Source organism: Aspergillus undulatus (assembly GCF_047715775.1).
Source record: "Aspergillus undulatus strain CBS 261.88 unplaced genomic scaffold BDV17scaffold_48, whole genome shotgun sequence".
NCBI lineage: Eukaryota > Fungi > Ascomycota > Eurotiomycetes > Eurotiales > Aspergillaceae > Aspergillus > Aspergillus undulatus.
The window spans coordinates 1-24,178 of NW_027396652.1; the positions used below are offsets into that span (position 1 = coordinate 1).

Here is a 24,178-nt window from a genome sequence, read left to right on the forward strand (position 1 = left end):
AAATTCTGATCGGATTGAAAATCCACGTTTATCAGCATCTAATAGTTTCTTCACAAGTATTTCCTCTTCAATTTTTGTCAACTTATGGCTATTGGCACGTGTTTCTGATCGTGGTTTGACACCTGCAAGCCGCTCACGAAGGGTGGATTCAGGCACACTAAAGGTCCTAGCAGCCCTTTTTATTTTTTTTATTTTTCCAGTTTTTGAAGCAGCAATAGCCATCTGCATGCGGGATTCTTTAGATAGAGGCATTTTATAGAGAATTGGTAAAGAGGTAACGCGTTGAAGATGTTGACATGGGGAAGTGGCAGAAAAGGCGCGGTTCGCCCGTAAGCGCGGTTCGCCCGTGGATTACGTTAGCAGTAGATACTTAATCATATGAATCGGAGTAGAGAGCTGCATACTGAATAGCTAGGCTGAGTGAGATATCTTCGGTATGCCTCTACCCAGCCTGCCGCGCCAGATGGCCTATTTCATGTCAGCCACCTCTAATTATCAAGAGACCATTATGGCTTTCAAACCGGCAGCTATCCCCCAAGATGTATTGAATCCAATTTGCTAGTTTGGGGTGCGGATGGTGCCGCTGTAACATCATTGTGTCATTGTGAGCGTACATGATCATGATTGACTGGGATGCCAGGGTTCTACCGTTTGAGATTGCAGAACGTGGTAGAGTACTCCTCGACACAAGAGTAGAATGCCCCAGAGGCTGAGAATACCTAATATCGTGCCGTATCGCTGTGGTAGTAGGACATATAATTGAGGTGACGGGGCGGCTACAGACGGAGGCCTTGAAGTCTGGATCCACCCGCCAGCTACGTAACAGTTTCTAGTCTGTGCCCTCCGCAACACTCTCCATCAATAATCCTTATGTTTCGTTCGCTGTTGCTTCGACTGTGGAAAATTTTTCCTACTCAAAACCATCATCCCAGAAGTCTAACTAGGTTCAGCATCAGTGCGCGTAGCATGGCGACGCTTATCAATCCTCCGAGAGACCCTAATACCCTGTCCAACTATAACAATTGGATCTGTACCCATACCACAGCCAACTTTGAGATCCTCTTTGAGCAAAAGAAACTCATTGGGAATGTCGTCCACAAGCTTCGGTCCACTACAAATGCTGAGACCAAGGAAATTCTTCTCGACTCTTCCAATGTGGATGTTGGCGGTGTTCAGGTCGCGGGGTCACCCGTGAAGTGGGAGATTCTCCCTCCATTGGGCCCTTACGGCACCGCCCTGAAGATCAATCTTGAGAACCCCGTGAAGCTTGATGAAATCATTGATGTTGATGTATATTGGAATCCTTGGCCTATTTAATTGTGTTCATTGACCAGTTATAGATCTCTGTCCAAACAACGGAGAAGTGTACTGCCCTCCAATGGCTGACTCCGGCTCAAACATCAAACAAGAAACACCCTTATATGTGTAAGAGATACCACTAGTCATACCCTGTGGCTCTTATCTGAAAGCTAATCCTCATTGAATCCAGTTTCTCAGTGCCAGGCTATCCATGCACGGTCGATTTTTCCGTGTCAAGATACACCCGATGTCAAGTGCACTTTTGATTTCAATATTACGTCCCCTCTACCTGTGATTGCCAGCGGGCTGTCCATTCGGGACGCCTCGAGTTCCCCGCAGTCTGGCGTTAAGAGCCTGTACCAGTTCCACCAGAAAGTCCCTATTCCTAGCTACCTGTTTGCCTTGGCCAGCGGGTGAGTCAAAACCTCTACTATTTTCATCGCTAGGATCACTGTCCCCGCTAATACCTGACAGTGACATTGCAGAAGCATCTGTTGGGCCTCGAAGCGTTGTTGCCACCAGCCCTGATAAACTTCGAGAATGCCAGTGGGAGCTCGAGGCCGACACTGAGAGGTTTATCAATACGATAGAGGTTTGCTTATAGTCGTATTCCTCATGAACCTTGTCATTGACTTGTGCATAGAAAATCATCTACCCGTATGCTTGGGGTGAATACAATGTTCTGATTCTTCCACCTAGCTTCCCCTATGGTGGTATGGAGAATCCGGTATTCACTTTCGCGACGCCAAGTATCATCTCAAAGGTAGGCTCTACAGAAACATGGGTCTTCTTTATTCGTGGCTGAATGAGTTTCTCCATTTGCTAGGATCGGGAGAATGTTGATGTTATTGCGCATGAGCTGGCGCACAGCTGGAGCGGCAACCTGGTCACCAGTGCCTCATGGGAGCATTTCTGGCTCAACGAAGGCTGGACTGTTTACCTCGAAAGACGTGTAAGTTCTGGAGTTGATGTCGCTATAAAATCTTGAGCTCTGCTGACCATTGTATAGATACTGGCTGCGATGTGAGTACTGTCATCCTAACGTGCTTCCGGTTTGGGTTCTGACATCGAATCTTTTGCAGACACGGAGAGAAGTACCGGCACTTCTCGGCTATTATAGGCTGGAAAGCTCTTACAGATTCCGTAGAGCACTATGGCCATGACCACGAGTTCACGAAGTTAGTGCCGACTCTCAAAGGAGAGGATCCGGATGATGCATTCTCGACCGTCCCATATGAGAAGGGGTTCACCTTCCTGTTCCATCTGGAGAATCTTGTCGGAAAGGAGGAATTTGACCGATTCATCCCTCATGTAGGTTGCCAAAGGCTCTCGGTAATGAAGATCCAATGCTGATCACCTCAAGTATTTCACCACGTTCAAGGAGAAGTCAGTGGACTCATACGAATTCAAGTCCACACTCCTGGATTTCTTCAAAACGGATGCCGAAGCTTCGAAACTTCTGCAGGAGCTTGATTGGGACGCCTGGTTCTATAAGCCTGGTCTCCCCCCTAGGCCAGACTTCGACACATCGCTGGCTGATATTGTGTATGAGCTGGCCAAGAAGTGGAAGTCCCTCCCTGAGTCCTCATTCAAACCCCAGCCGAGCGATATCAAACACTTGACAGCAAACCAAGTCTTGGTCTTCTTGGAACAGGTTCTGCTTTTCGAGCGACCCCTGACTGCTGATCTGTCCAAGCTCATGGGCGATATCTACGGACTCGCCATGAGTGAGAATATTGAGGTTTCCAACCTCTATCTCCAGGTCGGTCTCAAGGCTGGTGACAAGAGTGTGATTGAGCCAACAACGGAATTGCTGGGAAGAATTGGAAGAATGAAATTCGTGCGGCCTTTGTGAGAACCTTTCCCTGTCAAACTGTTGACCAACATAGCTAACGCAGATGCTAGGTATCGGGCTTTGCAGAAGGTTGACCGTCAGGTGGCGGTTGACACCTTCGAGAAGTATAAGGAGTTCTACCACCCCATATGCCGGGGTATGGTCGAGAAAGACCTGTTCGGTAAAAAAGACGCATAAGTTATCGCCTGCGTCAACTACTAAGCTACCCTGTTTGGCCCAATGAGGCCCATAGAGAGCCTGCCAAGGACCCCTGAATCTTTATAAATATAAGCGTGCAAATACCGACATGGTTATCCAAGCTCTACGTCGAACAACATTCCCACGCTCAGCATATATTGTACATTGTGAGGTCTTTTCTCGTAGCCCAAATTATAACGTACAAAGTTCAACACAGAAACACGCCTAGTTTGCTTTCAAACACAATCATCGCTTCGCATCCACTAGAAATTTATCTGCTACTGAGTGGGAAAATACACCAGGCTTGCAACCTGGTGTGCCCAACTCAGCGACAATTTCCCCCTCACTCATTTTGGAGAGCTCCGAGATCACCCTCCGCATGTAGGCAACAACACGAGCAACCTTCTCCCACTCAATCTCCTCCCCATTCGGACCCGTATAGCTCGCCTTCCACAAGTTTCTCCAAACGGCTGCACTCAGGACAGCATCGCCCTTGATGAGACCCTCATCATATGCAGCAAGAACGCCACGCCACTGAATAAAAAGATCTTTCAGGAACTTATTTCTAATGGTTCGGCTCGTCAAGCCATGAAGAACGTCCATGCGATGCTCGGCATCGTGCGAGAAGTGGTCGATCAGATGACGCGAGTACGTCTGGAAACTCCCATGGTTCGGCAGTGCTCGCAGCCGAACGGTCAGAAGATACATATTGAGAAAAGTTATCTGGGACCATGTCGAAAAAGTCGGAACAAGTCCTAAGCCTGGTTGCAGTAATACGAAGCATCCGGTCAGCTCACGCTCACGCTCACGTCATTGCAGGTATATCCGGAGAACAACGAACTTTGATACCACCAGCCCTCACCCACACCTAAATCCTCACCAGCCTCCGTCTTCGGAACAGGGACGTCCTTCTCTTTCAGCTGCGGTATGCTGTAGTCGCCCGGTTTGGAACAAGCCTCGTAGAGCTTCTGTGTCATTCCGTACGCGACATAGGTCTCGGCCGCTCCACCGGGGCGTCGGGCAGCTTTCGCAAGTCGTGAGACTGCTGAAGCAGATCTAGAGCTCTGTACATTGATGCCGGAGACTGGTGTCGATGCCTGTCGTCGTCTGAGAGGGCTGCTCTGAAGCTCTGATAGGCGGAGCTGAGAGCTGCTAGCTAGCTCACGCGGGTTTGCGGGTACTGTGTTCAGTGAGCGTCGCGTCGACGTAAATGGTACGGAAGATCGATTGATGGTTTGCGCCTGTATGCTGGATTAGTGTTGGCAGAAATGAGAGGTCTTTTTGTTAGTTGCGATGGTGCCGAAGAGGCCGAGCTGCTAGCTGCTCGCGCAGCTGGAGGAAAAGAGTGGGAAAGTACCTGAAGTCGGGTGCATTCGTGACTGAACTCTCGGAACGAGAAGCTGTTCAAGTGTCTGGATGGCATTTTGAGAAGTAATTGATCTGTTGACTCGAATTGTGCCCAAGCGATCTTCAATCTACTTCGCAGGCTGGATCTTGACGATACGAAAAATAATGATGTCGAGCGTTTGCACTGTTTGCTGCCTCACAGGATTAACGCTCATCTTGATTGGCGGGCGCAAATCTATACAAGCGAGAGACCGGAGTGACTGCGCAGGTAGAATGAGCTACTCAATGCGTGCTCTGCTCTTATAAGTATTGCATTTACAGCTAGCTGTATGTTCCTACAGGCTTCTCAGATGGTTCGCTTGGTGTGCCGCCATAACGAAATTATCAATGGCGCCGTGCGTGATTCCATATCATGGCCTGCCAAGTATGGACGCCCAGCTGGATGCGCCGCAGTAGGCTTGCCAGTATCATCTTTATACTGGATTCTGGTCTGCATGTTGCAGCTATATGTCTCACCAGAAATTCTGATTGTTACATGTCACCGAAGAACTCTTCCACCTTATTGCTTTAAGCAAGGCATTCCAGAGTGGCGTTAAAGTTGCCGCAAGTCGGACTAATTCCCAAGAGTGACTTGTTCTAGCTTCTTATCAATAATGGGGAGAAGCTCGGAAAGCCTGTTTGGGTCTCTCATAATAGCGGGTATGTCATCGCGAACGCCTGCCAGGTTCTATACTGGTGCGTTAGCCACAGAAGCTCTTCAGTTCAGAGAAATTTATACAGACCTGTCGGACTGTCTCATATTCGCATTCTCTAGCCTGATACTCTCTTATGACCTCTGATTTCTCAAAGTCGACATATACCCGTGTGTCTCGAAGCCGGATGAGAACGTTGTCCAGTCTCATGAAGAATCTCGAGAGAAGCAGGAGTCGGCCTGGCATAACGCGAATCTTGCACGACAGCATTGTGATTCCGTTGTCGGCGAGTTCGTCCTCGTACAGTACTACTTCGTCAAAGAACAATATCGGATCCGGGCGCTTCAGCAATTCGATCGGTATAGGATTCGAGGTTTCTTCGAAGCCATGGCTTTGTGCGGAATTAACGGTGCCCTTGTAGTCTGTACTATATGACCAATCAAATGGCTTGACGACTTCCTTTATACCTTCATGTGTGGCCTCTCTGTTCCTCAATCATTAGCGATAGGATTGTCCTGGCGCTACCCGAAGAGGCACGAAGTCACTCGGACAACTTACCTGCTTTTTTGCCACTCTCTTGAGTACGCTACTTTGAGCATGGACTCTCCCGTTTTATCGACTCGATACAAGGCATCAAATGCATTGAAGTTGATTCCCCACCCGCTTTTCTCGTGTTCGATCGAAACGAAGTTATCACCGAATATCATTTCTGGTGGAGCGATGCCAAGCTTTTTTGTCATTGCTTCGATGGGCTCTGCTTTGAGTATTGGCAGCTTCTGGGTCGAGATCTTGAAGCCCTTGACAGTGATGGAATTAGGTCTTTGTGAGGTTGGGGACACTGCGGCCGTGTCCCCGGCGGTCGGCACGGTGCGGCTATTGGAGGTCATGTTTTTCGTGTATGTAGGCGGATAGCTTAGATGTGAATTTGCGAGTTATGAGACTCTAGAGTTCAGAATTTTTGTGGCTTTTGTCAGTGTATTTTAGATAACAGTCATAATCCATTCAGACATGTCGCAAATCTATACATCTTGCTCTGCGGAGCTGCATTCAGTACCCCGCGGCGCTCGGAGAAAGGAGCGGTCCGACGAGTTGCCATGGTGACGAGTCTAGCTCCAAGCCGCCATAAACACCCGTTCACTTCTCACGAACCTCGAACTTCCTCGACAACCAGAGCTTTCGATAAAATCCTCAATTTCGCCTACCCGATCCCTCAATTATGCTTGCTTAGGACAGACACTACTGAGAATAGCCCCTGTTTTGATTGCTTGCCCTTTCCCCGTCACTCGCTCAACGCAATACGCAATAATGGCGACCAAGACCTTGGAAGCTCGTTTTGAGCACCTTTCTGTTAAGGATGATGCTGGAGCTGGCAGTAAGGGTATTGGATACCCCAAGCACAAGGTATAACGGCTGCGCCTCGTGTAGAATCGAAGCTTCCCGCTAATACTGCCGTCCCAGAATTCCCTCTCAACCGCTGTGTCCCTTTCTGGACTCGGAGCCCCCGGACAGCTAACGAGCGGTGCCAACCGTTCAAATCTGCTCAAGCTGGCCTTGCAGAATACCAATGACAACAAAGTCAATGCCATGAACGTCCCCCCGTCTCCCGGAAAAGGCACTCGTGACCCATCAACGCTACGCAACCTCGACGAGAACGGTGACTACGAGCAACCAGCACCCAGGAAGCTGCACCTTGGAATGTTTGAGATCGGAAAGCCCTTGGGGAAAGGGAAATTTGGCAGAGTGTATCTTGCCAAGGAGCGTTCGTCCGGCTTTGTATGTGCGCTCAAGGTTCTACACAAGTCAGAACTACAACAGGGCGGTGTTCAGAAGCAAGTTAGACGGGAGATCGAAATCCAAAGCAACCTGCGTCACCCAAATGTTCTCAGGCTCTTCGGTCACTTCCAGGACAGCAAGCGTATCTTCCTTATCCTTGAGTTTGCCGGCCGAGGAGAGCTGTACAAGCATCTGCGGAAAGAGCACCGATTTCCCGAGTGGAAAGCTGCGCATTATATCGCGCAGATGGCCTCAGCTCTAAAGTATCTTCACAAAAAGCACGTCATGCACCGTGACATCAAACCGGAGAACATCCTCGTCGGCATTCATGGCGAAATTAAGATCAGTGATTTCGGGTGGAGTGTCCATGCGCCTAACAACCGGCGACAGACAATGTGTGGGACGCTCGACTACTTGCCTCCCGAAATGCTCAACTCAAACCCACAGGGCAACTTTTACAATGAGAAAGTCGACCTGTGGAGCTTAGGAGTTCTAACCTACGAATTCCTTGTCGGAGAAGCTCCTTTTGAAGACACTCCGGTCATGACAACAAAGAGGATTCAGCGAGGAGATATGCAAGTTCCCTCATTTGTTAGCCCTGAGGCTCGGGATCTGATCAAGAGAGTGAGTTTCCCAAGTTATGTTGAGTTTTCAATACCACATTCTAACCTTCTTCAGCTGCTCGTTCTTGACCCCGAGAAACGGATTTCGCTAGACGAGATTCAAAAACATCCCTGGATTCTCAAGCATTGCGCCAAGGACGATCGATCAGCTATCAAGCGGAGTTCAGGTTCGTCGAAAGATGCCAAAGCATGATCTGCATTCGCACTTAGCAAGGGGCTTGGGTGTTCTATTTTCTGGTTCTATCTCATTTGCTTTCACGGTGTTCATAGCGTGGCGTTAGTTGGTTTCTTGGTTTTGGTCCCAATCATTCGTCTTTTTCAGCATAAGCCGCTTGGGATAGGTAGTTGGTGGTCGTTTCAGCGCTCCCAGTATGATATATTATGGTACATCCAAAGTCCGTAACGCCTTAACCAAACTCTGGGAGAAAGTGTGAGTCTATTATTACAAGAAGAGTCGAACATCTATCGATAAATCTCGTCGAATGGCCGGGTGTCTCTGAAACAGCTGTCCCAAACTTCATTTACGACGGTCTCGGCTTGGGCTTTATCTTGGCATGTCGGTCGTGCCAGCACCGAAAGAACAGCCCTTCGTCGAACACACTCTTGATGTTGTTGTGTGAGTTTCCACTGACCGCGTCGAAAGAATTCCCTGGCCCATCGGCATTCCCCGCTCAGTGAGCTGGCTCGGATCTAGTCGCTATTAGTGTCTTCCAAAACTGTAGATGTTGGCTGTCCATCTTACCTCTGTACAAGCTGCATGCCTAAGGTTGTCTGCCCAATTGACTTTGAATCTCAAATGGTCATAGGCGTGGACCATCTCGTGGGCCATCGTATCCTCCAGATGCCCTTGGTCTTTCATTTCATTCGCGCAAACCAGGATTCCATATTCGGGATCGAACCCTCCAGCTTTGCGATTCGTACATCGGCGGCAGTATATATTATGGCTCGATAAGTCGCCGCCCAGCTGCCGGATACTGTCACTCATATAGCGGATAACTGGACCTTTTAGTTGTATCGTTGTTAGCCACATGCTTGGTCGTAACCGGGTTGGGGTAGCGGGAGCGGCGTTGGGCTCACTATATTGCAACAAGAAGTCTCGCTGATCTTCACAGCGCTTGCAGTCCGCCGCTTCATTCCGAAGATCTCGCGCAACGCGAAACTGCTCCTTCCCTTCATCCGACATCTTCCCCGTGAGGATGTTGAAGATGTTGCGCCAGTGTGTAAAGGTATCATCTCCAGGCTGGAAGCCGGATTCGGCGGCAGTCGCGGTTACCGATGGCTTATCACTTGATGGTTGTGAGTCCGACATGTTGCTCTTGATATTTGTGATGTAGATATTAGCTATCGAGCTTCAGGCCAAAAGCGGATTTCTCTCCGCATTTCCCCTTGGCGGTGTCCCACGGCAGAAAGAAAAGATTCATGCGCCGAGACCGGCATGAGTTAAGTCAACTATGAGTTAAGAATCGAACAGAAGAAGTTTTTCTTTTATACTTAATTGCGTGGTGTGAGTCTTTGGCCTATATTTCGAGTGGACTTGAGTTCGTAGCCATAATGGCCTCTGAACGCCTTACGATCGTCATCAAACTTGGTGCGGGGATCCTATATCGTAACATGCAAAGTACGGAAGCTCTAACTTGTCCCTTGAACAGGCACAAGCTCAATCGTCGATGAAAACACCCATGAGCCGATTCTCTCGATCCTAACACTCATTGTTGAGACGGCGGCGAAGCTCCACCGCGACGGCCACAATGTCGTTCTGGTCTCATCTGGTGCTGTTGGTGTGGGGTTACGGCGAATGGACGAAGACGAGAGACCGACACATCTACCTCGCATACAGGTATATAAATCCATAAAGCGACTGTTTGTAGATGACTAATTTAGTTTTTTAGGCGTTGGCAGCAGTCGGTCAATGCCGGCTTATGAGTCTTTGGGACGGTCTATTCTCACACCTTCGTCTTCCCGTGGCCCAGATATTGTTGACTCGAAATGATATCGCAGATGTAAGCTCTTGCTTCCAGAATTGTGTTGGTTTTCCTCTAATGACAAGAAGCGCACCCAATATACAAATGCCCAGAACACCTTTGCGCAACTGTTTGACATGGGGGTGATTCCAATCGTCAACGAAAATGATACGCTGGCCGTTTCGGTATGCTCCATCTATACCTCCATTGTGGCACCGTGCTTATGTTGATTTATTAACAAAGGAAATCAAATTTGGCGACAATGACACGCTGTCTGCTATTACTGCTGCAACGGTCAAGGCGGACTACCTCTTTCTTATGACAGATGTGGACTGCCTTTACACAGCGAACCCGCGCACCAACCCTGATGCACAGCCGATTGAGGTAGTATCAGATATATACTCGCTGGAAGCAGACGTTTCATCTGCTGGCTCTTCGCTCGGGACCGGTGGCATGAGCACGAAAATCACTGCCGCAAGACTGGGAACTAGCGCTGGCGTGACAACCATTATCACGAAGAGTTCTAAGCCCGGAAATATTCACGAGATTGTGAAGTACCTTCAGGAACTGAAACGAAGGGCCCTGACAGATTCTACGGACGCAGAGAATTCTCCTTCCAGCCTGCAGACATTGAATCCACCTCTCCATACTCGTTTCCTTCCATCGGAAACTCCCATTCAGTCGCGGTCATTCTGGCTACTGCACGGCTTGACGCCTCATGGAACTCTCTATATTGACCATGGCGCGTACGTTGCGCTTCAGAAGAACAAGGCGAGCCTTCTTCCAGCTGGCGTTGTGGAGGTGGACGGCCACTTTGGACAGCAAGAAGCGGTCCGCTTGGTCGTCGTAGAGAAAATATCTCCAGATGCTTTAAATGGTGACTTCCTTCACCCTGGCCAAGAACCGAAGGAGGTGGGCCGCGCCTTGGTTAATTATGGCAGTCTCGAGATAGCCCGGATCAAGGGCCACAGGAGTACACACATAAACTCATTACTAGGCTATGCGGACAGCGAATACGTTGCCTTCCGGGACAACATCTCATTCTTTGAGAATGGAGAATGATGAACAGCTACGACGATAGATGTTGCGACATGTTTTTGCATATATCACGCTCAATTATGAAAGATTTTTGACACTTGCCCACGCCAAAAGCGATTGATACCTATTTTTGATTCCACACCTTTCTTCTTTGTGATATACTTATCCTACTGTATATAAGACCTGAGACAGGCCTTAGGTTGGCTAGGATAGTTTGTTCGGCTCATCAAAAATACAGGCCGGAGACGTCTGCTTGACAGCCCTACTCCGTTATCAAAGACAATGTCCAGCTAGGAACGATTGACAGACCGGATATTCATGATGCCGAGAGACAATGCCGGAAACTACTTTGAGCCGTTCGCAGGTCCGTTCTCTGGTCTAGGCTCCTGACAATCCGACACCAACTGGTGTGCCATCGATCTAGGGGTGTGGCGCAGGAGAAGCCTAGAGATATGATCAGTCACGAACCTCGTGATGAAGCTCAACAAGCATCGGGTTAGGAGATCCAAGAGATCATTGGGTCACACCATACCGTGTTCTCCATCATAGTGATCGGTTTTGACTCAGGTGCAGTAAGAGTCGTCAGAACAGTCCCAGGCTTCATATACTCGGTGGCTATCTTGTACTGGCTAGCCGAGAACTGAGGTGTGGGTGCCGTTGTCGCAATCGCTGTCCCAGGCTTCTTAGCCAAGGGGGCATATCTTGTTGGACCAGTTTGCTCAGGATAAGGAACAGTGTACGGATCTGTGGCAAGCTTTCGTTTCTCAACGTTGAAGTTATTGTCATCGTCGTTCATCCTGGGTGAGGGAAACCCTGGTTCTTTCACGGTTGGTGTTCCGACAACGCGAGCTTCCAAGTCAGGTCCTTGTATGCTCGCTAGGACTATCGATACCAGGGCAAGAGTTAAAGTGAGCGGGAATGTACAGCTGAATCGCATATTGGCGTTTAGTCCAGGCCGTCAAGTGTAAACAGCAGGGCTGGCAGGAGAAGACGAGAAGGAATGGTATGGAGTGTAGGTCGGAGGTAGAAGGTAGAGAGTGGAGTGCACTCCAGGAAGTTGTTTTCCATTGTTTTCATCTTCTGCCCTGTTCACCCTGCCATCACCCCTTCGGAGCTTCAGGTATGCAAGCCCTCAAGAGCGTTGATGGCCTGTGGAACAAGGCATCAAAACATCCCGGATTTGACAGCCTTAGTAGCAAGGCACCAACTAGCTCCCAGAGCTTGAGGTGGCGTGACCGACGCTGATCAACCTGCCGTTGGGAAACAAGCTCCACCACAAGACGGAGTAGGGTTACCGAATCCAACAGGTTCGGAATTTGAACGGTGAAGACGAGATCGAGAGGCTACTTCTCAACAAAGAACGATTGATGGTTGGGGCTTGGACTTCTTGTTTACTTCTTCGCATCCGCTTCCCGCATCGGTCACCACCATCGTCAGCGGTCACTCACCATGAACGCATACGAGTTCTTCGAAACAGTAGCCACGAAGCTGCTTGAAGGCAGTCCTTTGGGCATTGCCATCGCGGTGATCATCACGTTCGGCGTTCCCATTCTACTGCATCTTATCTTCTACCGATCGGTAGCATCTCCGCCGTCCAGCAATTTCCTACTTCTAGGCCCCAGCGGGGCGGGCAAAACTGCTCTTCTGACTCTGGTATGTCTCATTGAATCAGGAATGCCGGACTCAATTGCGTTCAATTGGCTAACGCTGTCGCATCATATAGCTCGAAGCGAAGTCATCGTTTGCCGCAAAGCCGAAATCACAACCGACACACACATCTCAAACCTCAACTTTCGCTACAATCCGCCTTCCCGTCTCCGTTCCCATTGCATCCAACAGATACCGGTCTGTCAATGACCCTTCCTTAAAAGAGGCTCAACGAAATCCGATCAAGTACCGCGTGAGAGATACACCCGGTCATGGAAAGCTGCGAGCATCTCAGGGCCTCTCTGAGCTCCAATCAATGTCCACATCAAAAGACACCAAGTCGAAGCTGCGCGGCATCCTCTTCACGGTCGACACCGCCGCTATATCAGAGGCTGAGCCTTTGAGAGATGCCGCTTCATATCTTTATGATGTGTTACTGATTCTCCAGAAACGTGCCCTGGCCCGGGGCAAGTCCTCGGCTAAAGCTGCGGCAGAGATCCCAGTTCTCATCGCGGCTAATAAGCAAGACCTCTTCACAGCGCTGCCTCCAGGCTCAGTGCGTGAGAAATTGGAGACTGAGATTGACAGCATCCGCAAGTCGAAGAGCAAGGGGCTTATGGATGCAAGTGCTGATGCTGGGGAGGGCGAAGGGGAGGATGACATTCTGGGCAGCTACGATGTGAGAGACACGTTTACTTTCAGGTCTTTCGAGGAGGAAATTGGCGTCAGCGTTGAGGTTGTGGGTGGAGCTGTCAAAAGCGACGAAGGAGACGAGATCGGGGCTGGCGTACAGAGATGGGAAGAATGGATCGGCCAGTGCCTGTGAGGATACAATCTGTTAAAACTTCTCAGATTTTCGAATTTGATACCAGGTTGTTGAAAACATTCAGTCTATATATATCAAACACAGCTTTCACGCCATTTATTTGAATCATGTAGAATACGCACTATGGTGTATTAGCGCTTTAAACCCGTGCTCAAAACATGCTACCCAAGTAACTCCTGCCAAACCAGCTGGTGGTGTTGAGCCCAATGCATCCCCTGTTGGTTGTTTCTCTACCCATTTATCTCGTGATTCAATAAACAAAGACAGCCGATGGGATATCAAAGGCGTTGGTAAATACCAAGCACCATTTCTAAGCCCAACCAAACCTATTTCGACACGCCGTTCTTTTTGTTGTGAAGCATCCAGGTAAGAAGATCAACCTTCGTGACAACAGCGACGGGCCTCAACGTCCCACTTTCATCTTTTTCGGTGACAACAGCAGCACTGTTCCACTCGAAAAAGCGATTCAGCACAGTCAGAGGCGTATCCAGGGTGATTTCCACAAATTTTCGGTTCCTGATCTGTGGCTTGGGGACCTCTTCGCCGTTCTGATCGGGTTTGAGGCTGGCAAGACCCATGTCGCGAGGGTCCGTAACGACCTCGGAGATGGTACGGAAATCGAACATGACGTCCGCGACTGGACTTTTGCCAGTCACGCGGTTGTGTGTTAGTCGGCTTAGGACGTTTCCGAGTGTGACGAGACCGACAAGTTTCTTGCCGGACGGCGCAAGGACAGGAAGCTGGTCGAAGCCTCGGTCTCGCATGATTTCGATGGCAGTTTCGCAGGCGGTGTTGGAGTGGACAGTCGTTACTGGTTTCAGACGTAGTGAGCTGACCTTTGTTTCGGCAAAGACGTCCCCCTTTCCTTGCGACTCATTGTTAGAAGATTGCACAGTGACTTCAGTTGGCATTGATGGTAAAAGGTCGTTAGCGGCAAGCCAGTCGTCGTCGGCGAACTGTATGTAGTTAGGATCAGGTCTGCTGTGTCAAGTAATGGGCTGCGTTACCTTTGTGAGGTAGCTTCTGATGCTGTCCGGCAGAATCACAACTACAACATCGTCCTTCTTGAACTGGTTGTCATTGGCAGCTTGCACTAGTGCTGCGATTGCGCTTCCACTGCTTCCACCGACCAGAAGACCCTCCTCAGCTATCAGCCGGCGAGCATACTTGAAAGACTCTTTGTCATCTGTCTTGTACCACTTGTCGACAGCGTGTTGATCCAGCACCTGAGGAATGAAATCGTACCCGATGCCTTCAACCTTGTATGGCTCGTTCTCATGTTTCTTGTTCAATGCAGCTGGCAGAGCTAGGATTGACCCATGCGGATCTGCCGCAATCACTAGGACGCTGGAATTATGCTTCTTCAATCCGCGAGAAAGACCGGTAATCGTTCCACCAGTACCTGCACCAGCAACTATCGCCTTGATTTCTCCCTTTGTTTGAGTCCAGATCTCTTCCGCTGTGCCGAATTCGTGCGCCAAAGGGTTGTTCTCGTTGCCATACTGGTCTAGGATATGCGCGTTTGGTAGTTCCTTTTCTAGGCGCTTTGCGACGCCGATGTGGGATTCGGGCGAGTCGTATGCAGCTTCGTTGGGAGTACGGATAATGGTCGCGTTGAGAGCCTTTAAGACAGAGACCTTCTCGGCGGACATCTTCTCTGGAAGAGTAATTATGGTCTTGTAACCTAAATTTGAAACATGAATTAGGGCGCGACACAGACGCAAATGCGATGTGGTACCTACCCTTGACGGCTGCGACAAGAGCCAATCCAATACCACTGAAGAATAAACAAGTTAGAACGCTTATGCGCAGATCCTTTGGCAACCAGATCACCTACGTGTTACCACTAGTAGGCTCGATCAGTGTGTCGCCTGGTTTAATACGTCCCGATCGTTCAGCCTCCTCGATCATGCGAAGAGCTATCCGATCTTTGACACTTCCACCAGCATTGAAATACTCCAGCTTCGCATACACTGTCGCTTCGATTCCGAGGCTTTGCGGCAGCTTGTTCAACCTCACGAGAGGAGTATTGCCAATATGTTGAGTGATGGTATCGAGAGCCACCGGAGGGATGGCGGGGGTCGTTTTGAAAGACATTATGACCTGTACCAACAAAGAGGGAGGTAAAGATCGGAAGTTTCTTGGTGACGTTATACGAAGAAACAAAACAGAGATTTTTTGACAGGCTTCTGAGAGATAATGGTGAAAACTTCAATGTCGCGACGAAAACAGCAGTAAGCCCCTCCGCCGAGGATAGCCGCCCGTCACTTTTGGGTCTCGCTATTTTGCCGCCATCTGATGTCGTCCTGACTAGTCCCAATGCGGATCTATGTCCCTTTCTCTTACTTAACACGCCCCTCACGAAAATGATCAAAGACAACTTAGAATTGTCGCCAGGATTGTGGAGGCTGTCATGGATGAACAATATGTCGCGAGAGCAGCATCCACAAACCAAATCCAACACCAAAATTGAGCGAGCAGAAAAGGCGAGCCTGCAGGGTTCTCCGGTTATGGAAGAGCTTCTTGACGTTGGAAAGACGGTGCGACAACAGAGGATGGTCCGTTCGATCTGGCCTGTGGCTGCAACTGAAGCTGCGTGCCTGAACACTCCCAAAAAAAAAAGGACTGGAAAAGCCACAGCAGGCTGACCTCGCATTCCTTTCATGCATCCTGATATCATTCCTCGAGCAATGCATCGTGGCTTGGAGGCAGGCAGGGCAAAAAAGCAATTCATCCGGAAGCCGCAGGTAGCTGTGCCCTGATGATGCTATCAACAAGGACTCTATACACAACTACTGGACGAGGGCCGAGGGATTCTTGAGGCGATGCAACCTCAACGTATCCATATTTGCTTGGAATCTGCAGCAACTCCGTGCAAAGCTCCGCGGAGACAAGGAGATGGACGAATACAGTGAATACTTGGCTTAACACCGCTCCTCAGGTCTGAAGCCTGATTTGTCTTTCGCTTGTTTACCAACGTCACAGTGTCACACACACTATCTACTTAGGAATCTGGTCTCAAAATCAACCGGTGACCGTTCAAATTGCGCTTAAGATAGAGTGGAGATACAACACTGCTGCACCTTTTCCATGGCTCTCAGCCACTCGCCGTTCCACGGCCCACCGGTGACCCGTCCCCTAAACTACTTTGTGGCTGTGCTTATTATTGTTGGGTCCCCTATTCCACGTATGGGGTTCAGGTCAGGGTCACAGGAGGTTCTAGCCAAACAAAGACCAGAAAGGAGGCTAGCCAGCATGAAAAAGGAAGCATTATTTGCGGTGTTATTCTGAGACGCATTTGAAAGCCTTGCTCTGTGCGAATGATGCATACTGCAACGTGGATTCATGCTGGGTATGCGACCGAAACAACAAGGATTCAGAAATTCTTCCAAGCCTGCTTTCAGCCACTGAACGTGGTGGTCATGTAGCCGAGTCTTGTTAAGTCGAGCCAAGTTGTTTCAAGACTTTTCTGCCAAGTCCTACGACGCACATCTCCTGGATGATAGATAGTCCAATTGTTCGGGCTCTATATTATCATTACACTGACTCGACTACAACAAGCGTCCAATTGGAATCTTAGAAGCAATCATAGGCGCCATCTCCCATCCAGCTAACGTCCCTCGATCTCGGCTCAGGACTCAGCTCAGGTCTAAGAAATTATTTCACACGGCGGTGCCATTGGTGCCCACTGCCCACTGCCCACTTCACAGCGCACCAATTTGAGACTGATCGTCCTCCGTCGCGTTTATTATTTGGGCCCTTGCGATCGTCCCATGAATGTGTTTTGACTTTGAACTCATCTTCGTGCCATCCTTGACCCTTACCACCGCGGCAGCGCTCATTCTCACACTCACCCTTTCACCACTGGGCAGAGTATACCTTGACACGCTGTGCTACAGCTGACTGGGGTATTAATAGCATGAGACGTTGATTTGTTTCCTTTCCTGTGCACACCTGCGTCTTTAAGCTTCAGCCTCTTTGATTATTCTAATTGGCACTATAAATCAAGCTTGCCTCCGGCAGCGCTCGCCGGACCTGCTTAGAAAACCATCTTTGACTATTTTTCGTTGTCCCGACCTACAATGTCACGAAGGAGCCGGCCATCTTCGTTCCAGGAGGATAACGAGAATTTGATGATGTCCGACCTCAATCGCTCAGCCAGCAGCAACGGCAATGGCAACGTTCTCCCCAGGCACAAGAATGAAAGCCCATCAAATCGAAGTCTCTTTCGAATTCACACTGCCGGGCAGAGCGGACGGTCTGGAGTTCACCCCCTTCTGTTCCTGAAAGTCTGCTTTAGGAGCACCTGCACCCTTTCGATGATAGTCAATATCCTATGGCCTTTCGTTCCTGCTGCCGTCGCCATGCACTTTGCTCGGCCGGACCTTCACGTTTGGATCTTTGCGCTCAACTATATTGCGATGGTACCTTCTGCGAATTTGCTTGGTTTTGCCGGCGGCGAGCTCGCCAAAAAGCTACCCAAGGTATTTGGCGTCCTTCTTGAAACCACTCTTAGCTCTGTGGTGGAGATTGTGCTCTTCATGGTGTTGATCCATAACGACCAAGGCGGCGATCTGATACCCGTCATTCAAGCTGCCATCCTGGGATCAATCTTGGCAAATCTGCTTCTCTGCTTGGGTCTCTGCTTTTTCCTCGGAGGTCTTGGTCGTGAGGAACAGGTCTTCCATGATGCCATTAGCGAAGTTGGGTCTGGACTATTGCTTGTTGCAGGATTTGGCCTGTTGATCCCGAGCGCCTTCTACGCGGCTTTGAGCAGTGGCAGCACAGCTACCACGTCCACGCCAGAACTGATAACCAGCAATACCTTGACAATTAGTCGAGCTACCGCCATCATTCTGCTGGCTGCCTTCCTAATGTGAGTCCACCTGCTTTCTTTGCTCTCAAAACCTAACTTACATTATTCCCTGTCAGGTATCTATTCTACAACCTCCACAGTCACCACACCATATTCGACGAGGTTCTTGAAATCGATGAGCACCGAGACGAAGACAAAGAGAAAGAGGAAAAGCGCGCAAAGCTCACGCTCACCGAGTGCTTGATAGCAATCGCCATATCATTGACCTTCGTCTGCATGTCGGCCGTTTTCCTAGTCCAAGAGATCCACCATATCGTCCACGATAACGGCGTCCCGGATAACTTCATGGGCTTGATCCTCGTGCCCGTTGTCGAAAAAGCCGCAGAGCACCTCACTGCTATTGACGAAGCCTGGTGAGTCCTTACCTCTCTCAACAAACCCGCAATGTACAATACACATTGCTAACTAACGCATCTATCTACAGGGACAATCAAATCAACTTCGCCCTCTTCCACTGTCTCGGCCCGTCCATCCAAACCGCTCTTCTGAACGCCCCTCTCGCCGTCATAGTCGGCTGGTGCCTGAACAAAGACATGAGTCTCAACTTCGAGATCTTCATGATCGTCCTCGTCGTCCTGTCCATCCTAGTCGTCGGTAACTTCCTGCGCGACGGACGTTCGAATTACCTTGAGGGCGGTCTTTGTGTCTTGGTTTACATCATCATCGCGGTCACGACCTGGTATTACCCGAATATTGAGGTGGAGACGGAAGGTGCGGAGGCTGTTGCTGAGGTTGTTGCTCATCGGTTGTTGTAGTTTCGGTTTTTTGTGGTTTTTGTGTCCGTGTTTGTTTGAAGCATACGTGGTGTTTGTTTCATTTTGTAGCTCTTCTGGATCTTGATACATTGCGTGAAGACTATTATTAATTATATAGCGAAGCTTGCGAGATTGATATATAGAGCCATAAACAAACGGTAAGTCTATAATAATATAAGTTACCCGCGCACAACCCAGAGTCTAGCTACTAAAACACTACAACATACGCTATGCAGGGCCTTAAGTAGGAAGAAATGATGAGGTTGTGCGACCAGATATGGTCGCATTCATTCAGTAGTCTAAATACTAAGCATTGTCTCAAGCCCGCTTGATCATTTCCTTTCTGCTCCGTGTCCATCAAGGTCCATATAGGAAAGGAAACAGCTTCAACAAATTACAGACGAACAAAACACGGTGAGACATGTATGTTAAGGGTAAAGAATCATCATTAAACGCCCAAAGCGCCCCAGGAAAGAAAAGCAAATGAAGTCTCCAGATACTCCAACAAAAGAAACATGAAAAGCCTTGTTACATCATCGAAGATACCTTGCTTCAAAATAGGAAGAACCCCGTGAGTGCAAGGGAGACATAATTTGCGTCTCAGAAAGAAAATCGTAGGGATCCAACCACGCAAATGTTATCGATACATAGCGCGAAGCGAAACCAAGCATCGAGGCTAGATTGGTGGTATAACAAAGGAAATAAGAGTAACGAGCGTTAGAACCTCCGAAGCTCTACAGGGTACCTGCCAGAGCAGGGAAGGTGGTCGGAAAATAAGCCAAGATGGGTGGTTTTCGCGAGGTGGAAGTGATAGAGAGAAGACAACAGCACCTTGTACATGGCCATCACATAGTTGGGCCATTGGGATAATCGATGCGTTCCCTTTCGAATCATCTCCTTCGCTGTTTCGGGTCACTGTGGTGGTCCCAGGAGTATGAACATTAAAAGTCCTTAATGGCTGCATGAACGCCGTTGTTAGATGGTACTGTGTGGGAATCTGAGAAAATCACCAACTCCGTCCAAATGCAATAATATGACAGGTCGTATAATCAAACATCGATCATTTCGGCATCTTCCGCGAGAACATCGTCGGCAGGGCCCCAGTTGCCCTCGTAAACAGTAGCGCCAGCCCGACGTCGGGAAGCGACAAACTGGACTCCATAGGATGCCAAGATTTGGTCAGCCGTGGGTCGGTCTAGTGGTTCGGGGGAAATCATCCACCGCACGATTCGATCCAAGGACTGCCCATGACTGGCGTCGACCATGAAAATGGGAGGGTCGGTGAGCTCACTGTCTCGAGTGAACGGGATCGGCTTTTGCTCCCTGTTGTTACCAAGGAAGTCGGGGGTGCAAAAGTCGTCGTCCCCGAATTCCGACGCACATAGCTCTTCGAAGGAAGGCTCTTCTGAGACTGGGTTTCCAGATGCGTCGCGTAAAACGGTGGTCTCAGAACTCCAGGTCAAGCTCGGGACGTCACTCATGTCGCCATTCCTGAGTTTCTGCCACGATAGGCCGTTGTCTGGTAGTTCGACGTTACCGGCGATCTCGAAAATGATCAGACCCAGTGAGAAGATGTCTGCGGGCTTGTCATATCGCCCCATCAATATTTCAGGGCCGATATATTCGCGATCCCCTTCCCCTTCGATTCCCTCATCAGCTGGCCACCGAGTCGCCATGCCGAAATCTGCAATCTTCAAAACACCTTCAAAGGTGACGAGGATATTAGCTGGCTTCAAATCGAGATGGATAAATCCCGAGTCGTGGACGTGTTTCAAGCCCTTTTGATCGCTGTTAGCATGCTGCACCACAACATGCGGAAATGGGTCAGAACTTACCGTAGACAACTCAAGCAAGATCTTCCAGATCCGAAAATCATCGAGTCTTGCTTTGAGTCCAACTTGGGCGAGGAAAACGTCCAGGCTACCTTCCTCGCAATACTCTGTTTGGATGTAAAGGTGTCCATTGTCTTCCCAGCTATCCATGAAGGATATGATGTGATCACAGTTCGTGAGGGCCTTCAAAGCGTCAACCTCTCGGATACGACGTTCGCGATCCTTCAATCCGGAATAAGGTTGTTTCGCTTTCTTTACAGCCCAAATCTGATCAGACAGTTCCTTGGGAGACTTCGGAGTCGTTGAGAATATGGACGACAAGGACACTTCATGGGGTTGAGATACGCGATATACTTGCGAGAACTCTCCAGTGCCGACGAGCTCAACACGGTCGAAGCGAGATGTCAGGCTCGGGTCCACATCTGGAGCGTGATGTATGTTCAAGGGAAAACTGGGTCTCTTTCCTATGAAAGAATCCCGTGGGCCTGTCGGAGTGGCCGGCAGGTTGAGAGAATTGAAATCTGGATGAACGGGCTGTCGGTCATTCGGTGCCGAGATAGTCAACCCACTGGGATCAGGAGGGCAGAGGTGTTCTTGAGGCGTACGGGGTGAGCCACGCTGAAACCTGTCATGCAGTGGGCTAGAATTTGTGGCCCTCGCGTCGGACAGTCGCTCAAGGGAGGCAATTTGCGAGGCAGTCGGAGGGTACGTTCGGGACGGGAAGAATGACTGCTTCGTAGGTGTCGGTGGAAAATCAGACTCACTGAGAGGTTGGCTATCCTGCCGGTTGGAAGGTGACTGCGTATGAAGCCCTAATCCATCATCACCGTCTATACTCGCTAAGCTTCCACGCCGCGAGAGGTCTGGCCGGTTGAAGGTATTTCCAAAAATACCCATACCTCGCGCAAATGGACCTGGCTTACGTGTGCTTGGCGGGTTGAAAGGCGAAGGGGGTGGCATCTCCATGGCGTTGCTTAGAGTTGACTTTCTCAGGGGTTCCTCGGGCTGGTTGCTGGTGAATAGATTGACTGGCCTTTTGCACGGGGTATCAGGCATATTCTTGCTAAAACCCAGCATGCTTTGAGGGTCGTCAACATTCCGGTTCTTCTTCGATATGAGCCCAGTGGACATGAAGGCGGCTTGAAGTGGTTTAACGAGCTTGTAGTTCTCGGGAGTGGCAAACGAATCTGTAGATGATGTCGAATCTTCACGGGTAAGATTGCGTGCAGCGGTAGGTCGAGTTGCGCCGGCTGGAAGCGATTTGGAGAAATTGAAAATCGCTCTCGGCCGATCATTCTTTTGAGGCGCTTCATGAGTAGGAGAGTCATCAACCAGGCTGGAGCTGGATGAAGATTGGGTGATTGTCCTCGAAAGCGGATGGGCGGCAGGCCGGGTTGCAGTGCCATTCGAATTTGAGAACAAAGAGTTACTTTGCGTAGGACGTTGTGAGAACAGACTTTCGCGGTTCGGTTGAAAGGTGTTACTGTTCAAAGCTGGTCGTGAACGCACGGTTAAGGGAGTCCCAATGTCGGAACCCTCAGAGTCTTCTTCCATAGCCCTAGCTCGAGAAAATAAGGACTGGTTACTTGGTCGCTGTTGTACTGTGGAGCGTCGGAGGGAAGATGTGCGCCTAGGAACGGTAGCAAACGGGCTGAATGGTGGTGTGGTTGATGTAGGAAAGAAGATAGCGTCCTTCTCGGAATCAGACTCCGCAGTTTTCGGATCCTCTGGTGTATGCGTCACGTTTTCGCTATCGAATATGCTGAAATCCCCGGAAAGATTTGCAGCATGTACGCTTCGTCGTTTTGCTGAAGGACTTCCCCGTGATGCGCGGTCCAGATTCATAATACCATCACTTCGTTTCAGCGGGCTGACGGCTGAATATGAGCCAAACGTTCCACTACGTCTCTTCTCAATCCGCGAGGCGGCCGGACGAAAATTGGGCGTATCATCCGTGGGAGTGGTCGAGTTGTTTAAACATATGTCGGCACCACCAACCACTTCGTCAGGTGAGAGGCTAATTGCCGGGACCATGGTAGTGTTCTCTACCCCAGGAGTAGTAGATACACCATGTAAGGGTTTCGCGTTTCCTTGATCCGTTGAGACGTTGAGAGCACGTTTAGTAGGACTCCGAGGAGACGTACGCGCGCGGCGCATAGTAGGTCTTGAGATTTTAGCGCTAGGCGGATACGGGATGGCGAAAGGTGATTGTTGAGAGGAACTAGGAAACAGCACGAAGTTGCCCTGCGCGGATCTTCGGGATGGAGACAGCGGAGAAGAGACGTATGACGTGTTTTTGGACGGTGAGTGATTGCGCGATGCTATCAGAGAGAAACTCGGACTCTTGGACGGTGAGCGGGAAAATGATCGACGAAGTTGTCGAATAGCCGTATTGGCGTCAATGTGGTGGATTCCAGAATGTGATGGCAGGTGTAATGTACCGCCTGCATCACGGTGCGGTGAGAAGGTCGCGACCATTGTGTCAATGAAGTCTTCGCTCGTTGATGGCGCGAAGAATAACTCAAGAATCTATGAGCTATGGACGAAGTAGAGGTGAGCGCTAAGTGTGTTTTGAGGTCGATTGTGTCGAGGGTTGAGTCAACTATTCGAGGCGCAGCAGATAATCATAACAAAATGAGCAGGTAACTCTAATTGCGCTCTTCTCCTTTCGCGATGAGCCAACCAGGGCCGTAGGACTCGATCCCCGACGCGCTGGAATGTTTAGTGGATAGAGGGTGCAGGCAATAAACCCAAAGCAAAGAGAGCAAACAAGTTGGAGCGCACTATGATTGACATCACAAGGTTGGGCAGCGCCGAGAAATTCCAGAGGTCGCCTTATGACAGTCCCATACGCTCTTGATTGTCGATGGCGTGGGAGGGCTGTCTCTCGACAAAGTCCCAGTCACCAAAGCGCGCTCTGCGAGCCGCGGCCTCTGTTTACCGCTGACGGGTTACTCAGGCGCTCTGGTTGAAACGAGACCGACAGGAGAGAATGTTTCAGGCTGACAACCCTCGCGTCAGGATAAGCAGGCGCGACGCGAAAGTGCAGGAACGACTGCAGCGACGATAGGCGCGCGCGCCAGGCTGATGCGCAATCCGAGGCAACGGCAAGCACCTGCAAGACCTGCGACGGTTCGGACGCGCAAGAGACAGGCCGAAGGTGCAGTGAACGCTGTTCTGATTCGATTGCAGGAGAATCAGCAGTAGCAACTCTGCGTCTCCCTTCCGTCTCCCTTTCTTTAAAACACAGATGAATGGCCTCGCCAGGCCGCTGCGGCGCAAGGGGTTGCTGATTCAAGGCTGTCCCCCTCACAAGAAGTCAAAGCCGGTCAGACAGTCACGCGATGGTGAGTCGTCAATGGGCAGATGGAAAGGCGAAGAAAGGGATGAGCAGATGGATGGATCTCGAGAGGGGCGCTTGCGGATGGATACTGATGGAACGAAAGTTGCGGTATGCAGCGGCGCACCCTAACTGAA

At 49.9% G+C, this 24,178-nt stretch overlaps 12 protein-coding genes across 12 annotated transcripts; 6 read left to right on the forward strand and 6 right to left on the reverse strand.

Annotated features, from left to right (window-relative positions):
* The first annotated feature begins 732 nt into the window (after positions 1-732).
* Positions 733-3,496, forward strand: BDV17DRAFT_270730 (bifunctional aminopeptidase/epoxide hydrolase). Its single transcript, XM_073758709.1, has 10 exons — positions 733-1,290; positions 1,341-1,425; positions 1,490-1,712; positions 1,774-1,891; positions 1,943-2,062; positions 2,126-2,251; positions 2,309-2,322; positions 2,382-2,610; positions 2,663-3,150; positions 3,205-3,496. The coding sequence occupies exons 1-10, from the start codon at positions 871-873 to the stop codon at positions 3,329-3,331; spliced, it is 1,950 nt and encodes a 649-aa protein (XP_073612713.1). The 5' UTR covers positions 733-870; the 3' UTR covers positions 3,332-3,496.
* Positions 3,497-4,786, reverse strand: BDV17DRAFT_270733 (uncharacterized protein). Its single transcript, XM_073758710.1, has 3 exons — positions 4,689-4,786; positions 4,173-4,572; positions 3,497-4,092 (listed from the first exon to the last, which is right to left on the reverse strand). The coding sequence occupies exons 1-3, from the start codon at positions 4,752-4,754 to the stop codon at positions 3,578-3,580; spliced, it is 981 nt and encodes a 326-aa protein (XP_073612714.1). The 5' UTR covers positions 4,755-4,786; the 3' UTR covers positions 3,497-3,577.
* A 94-nt stretch (positions 4,787-4,880) lies between these two features.
* BDV17DRAFT_165019 (uncharacterized protein) lies at positions 4,881-5,390 on the forward strand. Its single transcript, XM_073754721.1, has one exon. It carries the CDS (start codon positions 5,008-5,010, stop codon positions 5,272-5,274), a length of 267 nt encoding a protein of 88 aa, XP_073612715.1. The 5' UTR covers positions 4,881-5,007; the 3' UTR covers positions 5,275-5,390.
* On the reverse strand, positions 5,283-6,354 carry BDV17DRAFT_164983 (TIP41 family protein). The gene is made up of 3 exons (XM_073754720.1): positions 5,929-6,354; positions 5,461-5,854; positions 5,283-5,405 (listed from the first exon to the last, which is right to left on the reverse strand). The coding sequence occupies exons 1-3, from the start codon at positions 6,255-6,257 to the stop codon at positions 5,292-5,294; spliced, it is 837 nt and encodes a 278-aa protein (XP_073612716.1). The 5' UTR covers positions 6,258-6,354; the 3' UTR covers positions 5,283-5,291.
* Positions 6,355-6,586: 232 nt separating this feature from the next.
* On the forward strand, positions 6,587-8,213 carry BDV17DRAFT_165025 (aurora family serine/threonine-protein kinase). Its single transcript, XM_073754722.1, has 3 exons — positions 6,587-6,771; positions 6,829-7,767; positions 7,822-8,213. The coding sequence occupies exons 1-3, from the start codon at positions 6,676-6,678 to the stop codon at positions 7,957-7,959; spliced, it is 1,173 nt and encodes a 390-aa protein (XP_073612717.1). The 5' UTR covers positions 6,587-6,675; the 3' UTR covers positions 7,960-8,213.
* Positions 8,094-9,091, reverse strand: BDV17DRAFT_165028 (mitochondrial inner membrane protease ATP23). Its single transcript, XM_073754723.1, has 3 exons — positions 8,844-9,091; positions 8,509-8,768; positions 8,094-8,456 (listed from the first exon to the last, which is right to left on the reverse strand). Exons 1-3 carry the CDS (start codon positions 9,073-9,075, stop codon positions 8,229-8,231), a joined length of 720 nt encoding a protein of 239 aa, XP_073612718.1. The 5' UTR covers positions 9,076-9,091; the 3' UTR covers positions 8,094-8,228.
* A 182-nt stretch (positions 9,092-9,273) lies between these two features.
* On the forward strand, positions 9,274-10,896 carry BDV17DRAFT_270738 (glutamate 5-kinase). Its single transcript, XM_073758711.1, has 5 exons — positions 9,274-9,354; positions 9,416-9,603; positions 9,656-9,766; positions 9,817-9,912; positions 9,971-10,896. The coding sequence occupies exons 1-5, from the start codon at positions 9,318-9,320 to the stop codon at positions 10,787-10,789; spliced, it is 1,251 nt and encodes a 416-aa protein (XP_073612719.1). The 5' UTR covers positions 9,274-9,317; the 3' UTR covers positions 10,790-10,896.
* Positions 10,897-11,006: 110 nt separating this feature from the next.
* BDV17DRAFT_270739 (putative beta-1,6-glucan biosynthesis protein (Knh1)) lies at positions 11,007-12,057 on the reverse strand. The gene is made up of 2 exons (XM_073758712.1): positions 11,298-12,057; positions 11,007-11,209 (listed from the first exon to the last, which is right to left on the reverse strand). Exons 1-2 carry the CDS (start codon positions 11,700-11,702, stop codon positions 11,186-11,188), a joined length of 429 nt encoding a protein of 142 aa, XP_073612720.1. The 5' UTR covers positions 11,703-12,057; the 3' UTR covers positions 11,007-11,185.
* On the forward strand, positions 12,058-13,300 carry BDV17DRAFT_270740 (signal recognition particle receptor subunit beta). Its single transcript, XM_073758713.1, has 2 exons — positions 12,058-12,418; positions 12,489-13,300. The coding sequence occupies exons 1-2, from the start codon at positions 12,215-12,217 to the stop codon at positions 13,236-13,238; spliced, it is 954 nt and encodes a 317-aa protein (XP_073612721.1). The 5' UTR covers positions 12,058-12,214; the 3' UTR covers positions 13,239-13,300.
* A 101-nt stretch (positions 13,301-13,401) lies between these two features.
* On the reverse strand, positions 13,402-15,492 carry BDV17DRAFT_165047 (cystathionine beta-synthase CYS4). Its single transcript, XM_073754724.1, has 4 exons — positions 15,076-15,492; positions 14,981-15,015; positions 14,246-14,922; positions 13,402-14,194 (listed from the first exon to the last, which is right to left on the reverse strand). Exons 1-4 carry the CDS (start codon positions 15,333-15,335, stop codon positions 13,565-13,567), a joined length of 1,602 nt encoding a protein of 533 aa, XP_073612722.1. The 5' UTR covers positions 15,336-15,492; the 3' UTR covers positions 13,402-13,564.
* A 1,461-nt stretch (positions 15,493-16,953) lies between these two features.
* Positions 16,954-19,125, forward strand: BDV17DRAFT_165067 (hydrogen/calcium exchanger domain-containing protein). The gene is made up of 3 exons (XM_073754725.1): positions 16,954-18,114; positions 18,171-18,467; positions 18,539-19,125. The coding sequence occupies exons 1-3, from the start codon at positions 17,321-17,323 to the stop codon at positions 18,867-18,869; spliced, it is 1,422 nt and encodes a 473-aa protein (XP_073612723.1). The 5' UTR covers positions 16,954-17,320; the 3' UTR covers positions 18,870-19,125.
* Positions 19,126-19,918: 793 nt separating this feature from the next.
* Positions 19,919-23,179, reverse strand: BDV17DRAFT_294014 (tyrosine protein kinase SWE1; the record flags this gene model as incomplete). Its single annotated transcript, XM_073762744.1, has 2 exons — positions 19,919-20,647; positions 20,705-23,179. 2 exons carry the CDS (start codon positions 23,177-23,179, stop codon positions 19,919-19,921), a joined length of 3,204 nt encoding a protein of 1,067 aa, XP_073612724.1.
* Between the last annotated feature and the right edge of the window lie 999 nt (positions 23,180-24,178).

What these genes read in the sequence shown, in the direction of transcription:
- BDV17DRAFT_270730 (XM_073758709.1), top strand. Translation starts at nt 871, where the DNA reads ATGTTTCGTTCGCTGTTGCTTCGACTGTGGAAAATTTTTCCTACTCAA. An exon ending in CAAGAAACACCCTTATATGT is followed by an intron (nt 1,426 to 1,489) that starts GTAAGAGATACC and finishes CATTGAATCCAG; the next exon opens with TTTCTCAGTGCCAGGCTATC. An exon ending in CTGTTTGCCTTGGCCAGCGG is followed by an intron (nt 1,713 to 1,773) that starts GTGAGTCAAAAC and finishes AATACCTGACAG; the next exon opens with TGACATTGCAGAAGCATCTG.
- BDV17DRAFT_165019 (XM_073754721.1), top strand. Translation starts at nt 5,008, where the DNA reads ATGTTCCTACAGGCTTCTCAGATGGTTCGCTTGGTGTGCCGCCATAAC.
- BDV17DRAFT_270733 (XM_073758710.1), bottom strand. Translation starts at nt 4,754, where the DNA reads ATGCCATCCAGACACTTGAACAGCTTCTCGTTCCGAGAGTTCAGTCAC. An exon ending in ACGAATGCACCCGACTTCAG is followed by an intron (nt 4,573 to 4,688) that starts GTACTTTCCCAC and finishes TCCAGCATACAG; the next exon opens with GCGCAAACCATCAATCGATC. An exon ending in TGAGGGCTGGTGGTATCAAA is followed by an intron (nt 4,093 to 4,172) that starts GTTCGTTGTTCT and finishes TACTGCAACCAG; the next exon opens with GCTTAGGACTTGTTCCGACT.
- BDV17DRAFT_165028 (XM_073754723.1), bottom strand. Translation starts at nt 9,075, where the DNA reads ATGTCGGACTCACAACCATCAAGTGATAAGCCATCGGTAACCGCGACT. An exon ending in AGACTTCTTGTTGCAATATA is followed by an intron (nt 8,769 to 8,843) that starts GTGAGCCCAACG and finishes TACAACTAAAAG; the next exon opens with GTCCAGTTATCCGCTATATG. An exon ending in GGCATGCAGCTTGTACAGAG is followed by an intron (nt 8,457 to 8,508) that starts GTAAGATGGACA and finishes AATAGCGACTAG; the next exon opens with ATCCGAGCCAGCTCACTGAG.
- BDV17DRAFT_164983 (XM_073754720.1), bottom strand. Translation starts at nt 6,257, where the DNA reads ATGACCTCCAATAGCCGCACCGTGCCGACCGCCGGGGACACGGCCGCA. An exon ending in AGAGAGTGGCAAAAAAGCAG is followed by an intron (nt 5,855 to 5,928) that starts GTAAGTTGTCCG and finishes ATTGAGGAACAG; the next exon opens with AGAGGCCACACATGAAGGTA. An exon ending in AATATGAGACAGTCCGACAG is followed by an intron (nt 5,406 to 5,460) that starts GTCTGTATAAAT and finishes GCACCAGTATAG; the next exon opens with AACCTGGCAGGCGTTCGCGA.
- BDV17DRAFT_165047 (XM_073754724.1), bottom strand. Translation starts at nt 15,335, where the DNA reads ATGTCTTTCAAAACGACCCCCGCCATCCCTCCGGTGGCTCTCGATACC. An exon ending in GAGCCTACTAGTGGTAACAC is followed by an intron (nt 15,016 to 15,075) that starts GTAGGTGATCTG and finishes TTTATTCTTCAG; the next exon opens with TGGTATTGGATTGGCTCTTG. An exon ending in TCTTGTCGCAGCCGTCAAGG is followed by an intron (nt 14,923 to 14,980) that starts GTAGGTACCACA and finishes TTTCAAATTTAG; the next exon opens with GTTACAAGACCATAATTACT.
- BDV17DRAFT_165025 (XM_073754722.1), top strand. Translation starts at nt 6,676, where the DNA reads ATGGCGACCAAGACCTTGGAAGCTCGTTTTGAGCACCTTTCTGTTAAG. An exon ending in TTGGATACCCCAAGCACAAG is followed by an intron (nt 6,772 to 6,828) that starts GTATAACGGCTG and finishes CTGCCGTCCCAG; the next exon opens with AATTCCCTCTCAACCGCTGT. An exon ending in CTCGGGATCTGATCAAGAGA is followed by an intron (nt 7,768 to 7,821) that starts GTGAGTTTCCCA and finishes AACCTTCTTCAG; the next exon opens with CTGCTCGTTCTTGACCCCGA.
- BDV17DRAFT_165067 (XM_073754725.1), top strand. Translation starts at nt 17,321, where the DNA reads ATGTCACGAAGGAGCCGGCCATCTTCGTTCCAGGAGGATAACGAGAAT. An exon ending in CTGCTGGCTGCCTTCCTAAT is followed by an intron (nt 18,115 to 18,170) that starts GTGAGTCCACCT and finishes ATTCCCTGTCAG; the next exon opens with GTATCTATTCTACAACCTCC. An exon ending in ACTGCTATTGACGAAGCCTG is followed by an intron (nt 18,468 to 18,538) that starts GTGAGTCCTTAC and finishes ATCTATCTACAG; the next exon opens with GGACAATCAAATCAACTTCG.
- BDV17DRAFT_270739 (XM_073758712.1), bottom strand. Translation starts at nt 11,702, where the DNA reads ATGCGATTCAGCTGTACATTCCCGCTCACTTTAACTCTTGCCCTGGTA. An exon ending in TCACTATGATGGAGAACACG is followed by an intron (nt 11,210 to 11,297) that starts GTATGGTGTGAC and finishes TCATATCTCTAG; the next exon opens with GCTTCTCCTGCGCCACACCC.
- BDV17DRAFT_270738 (XM_073758711.1), top strand. Translation starts at nt 9,318, where the DNA reads ATGGCCTCTGAACGCCTTACGATCGTCATCAAACTTG. An exon ending in CTCGAAATGATATCGCAGAT is followed by an intron (nt 9,767 to 9,816) that starts GTAAGCTCTTGC and finishes AATGACAAGAAG; the next exon opens with CGCACCCAATATACAAATGC. An exon ending in ATGATACGCTGGCCGTTTCG is followed by an intron (nt 9,913 to 9,970) that starts GTATGCTCCATC and finishes TTATTAACAAAG; the next exon opens with GAAATCAAATTTGGCGACAA.
- BDV17DRAFT_270740 (XM_073758713.1), top strand. Translation starts at nt 12,215, where the DNA reads ATGAACGCATACGAGTTCTTCGAAACAGTAGCCACGAAGCTGCTTGAA. An exon ending in AAACTGCTCTTCTGACTCTG is followed by an intron (nt 12,419 to 12,488) that starts GTATGTCTCATT and finishes CGCATCATATAG; the next exon opens with CTCGAAGCGAAGTCATCGTT.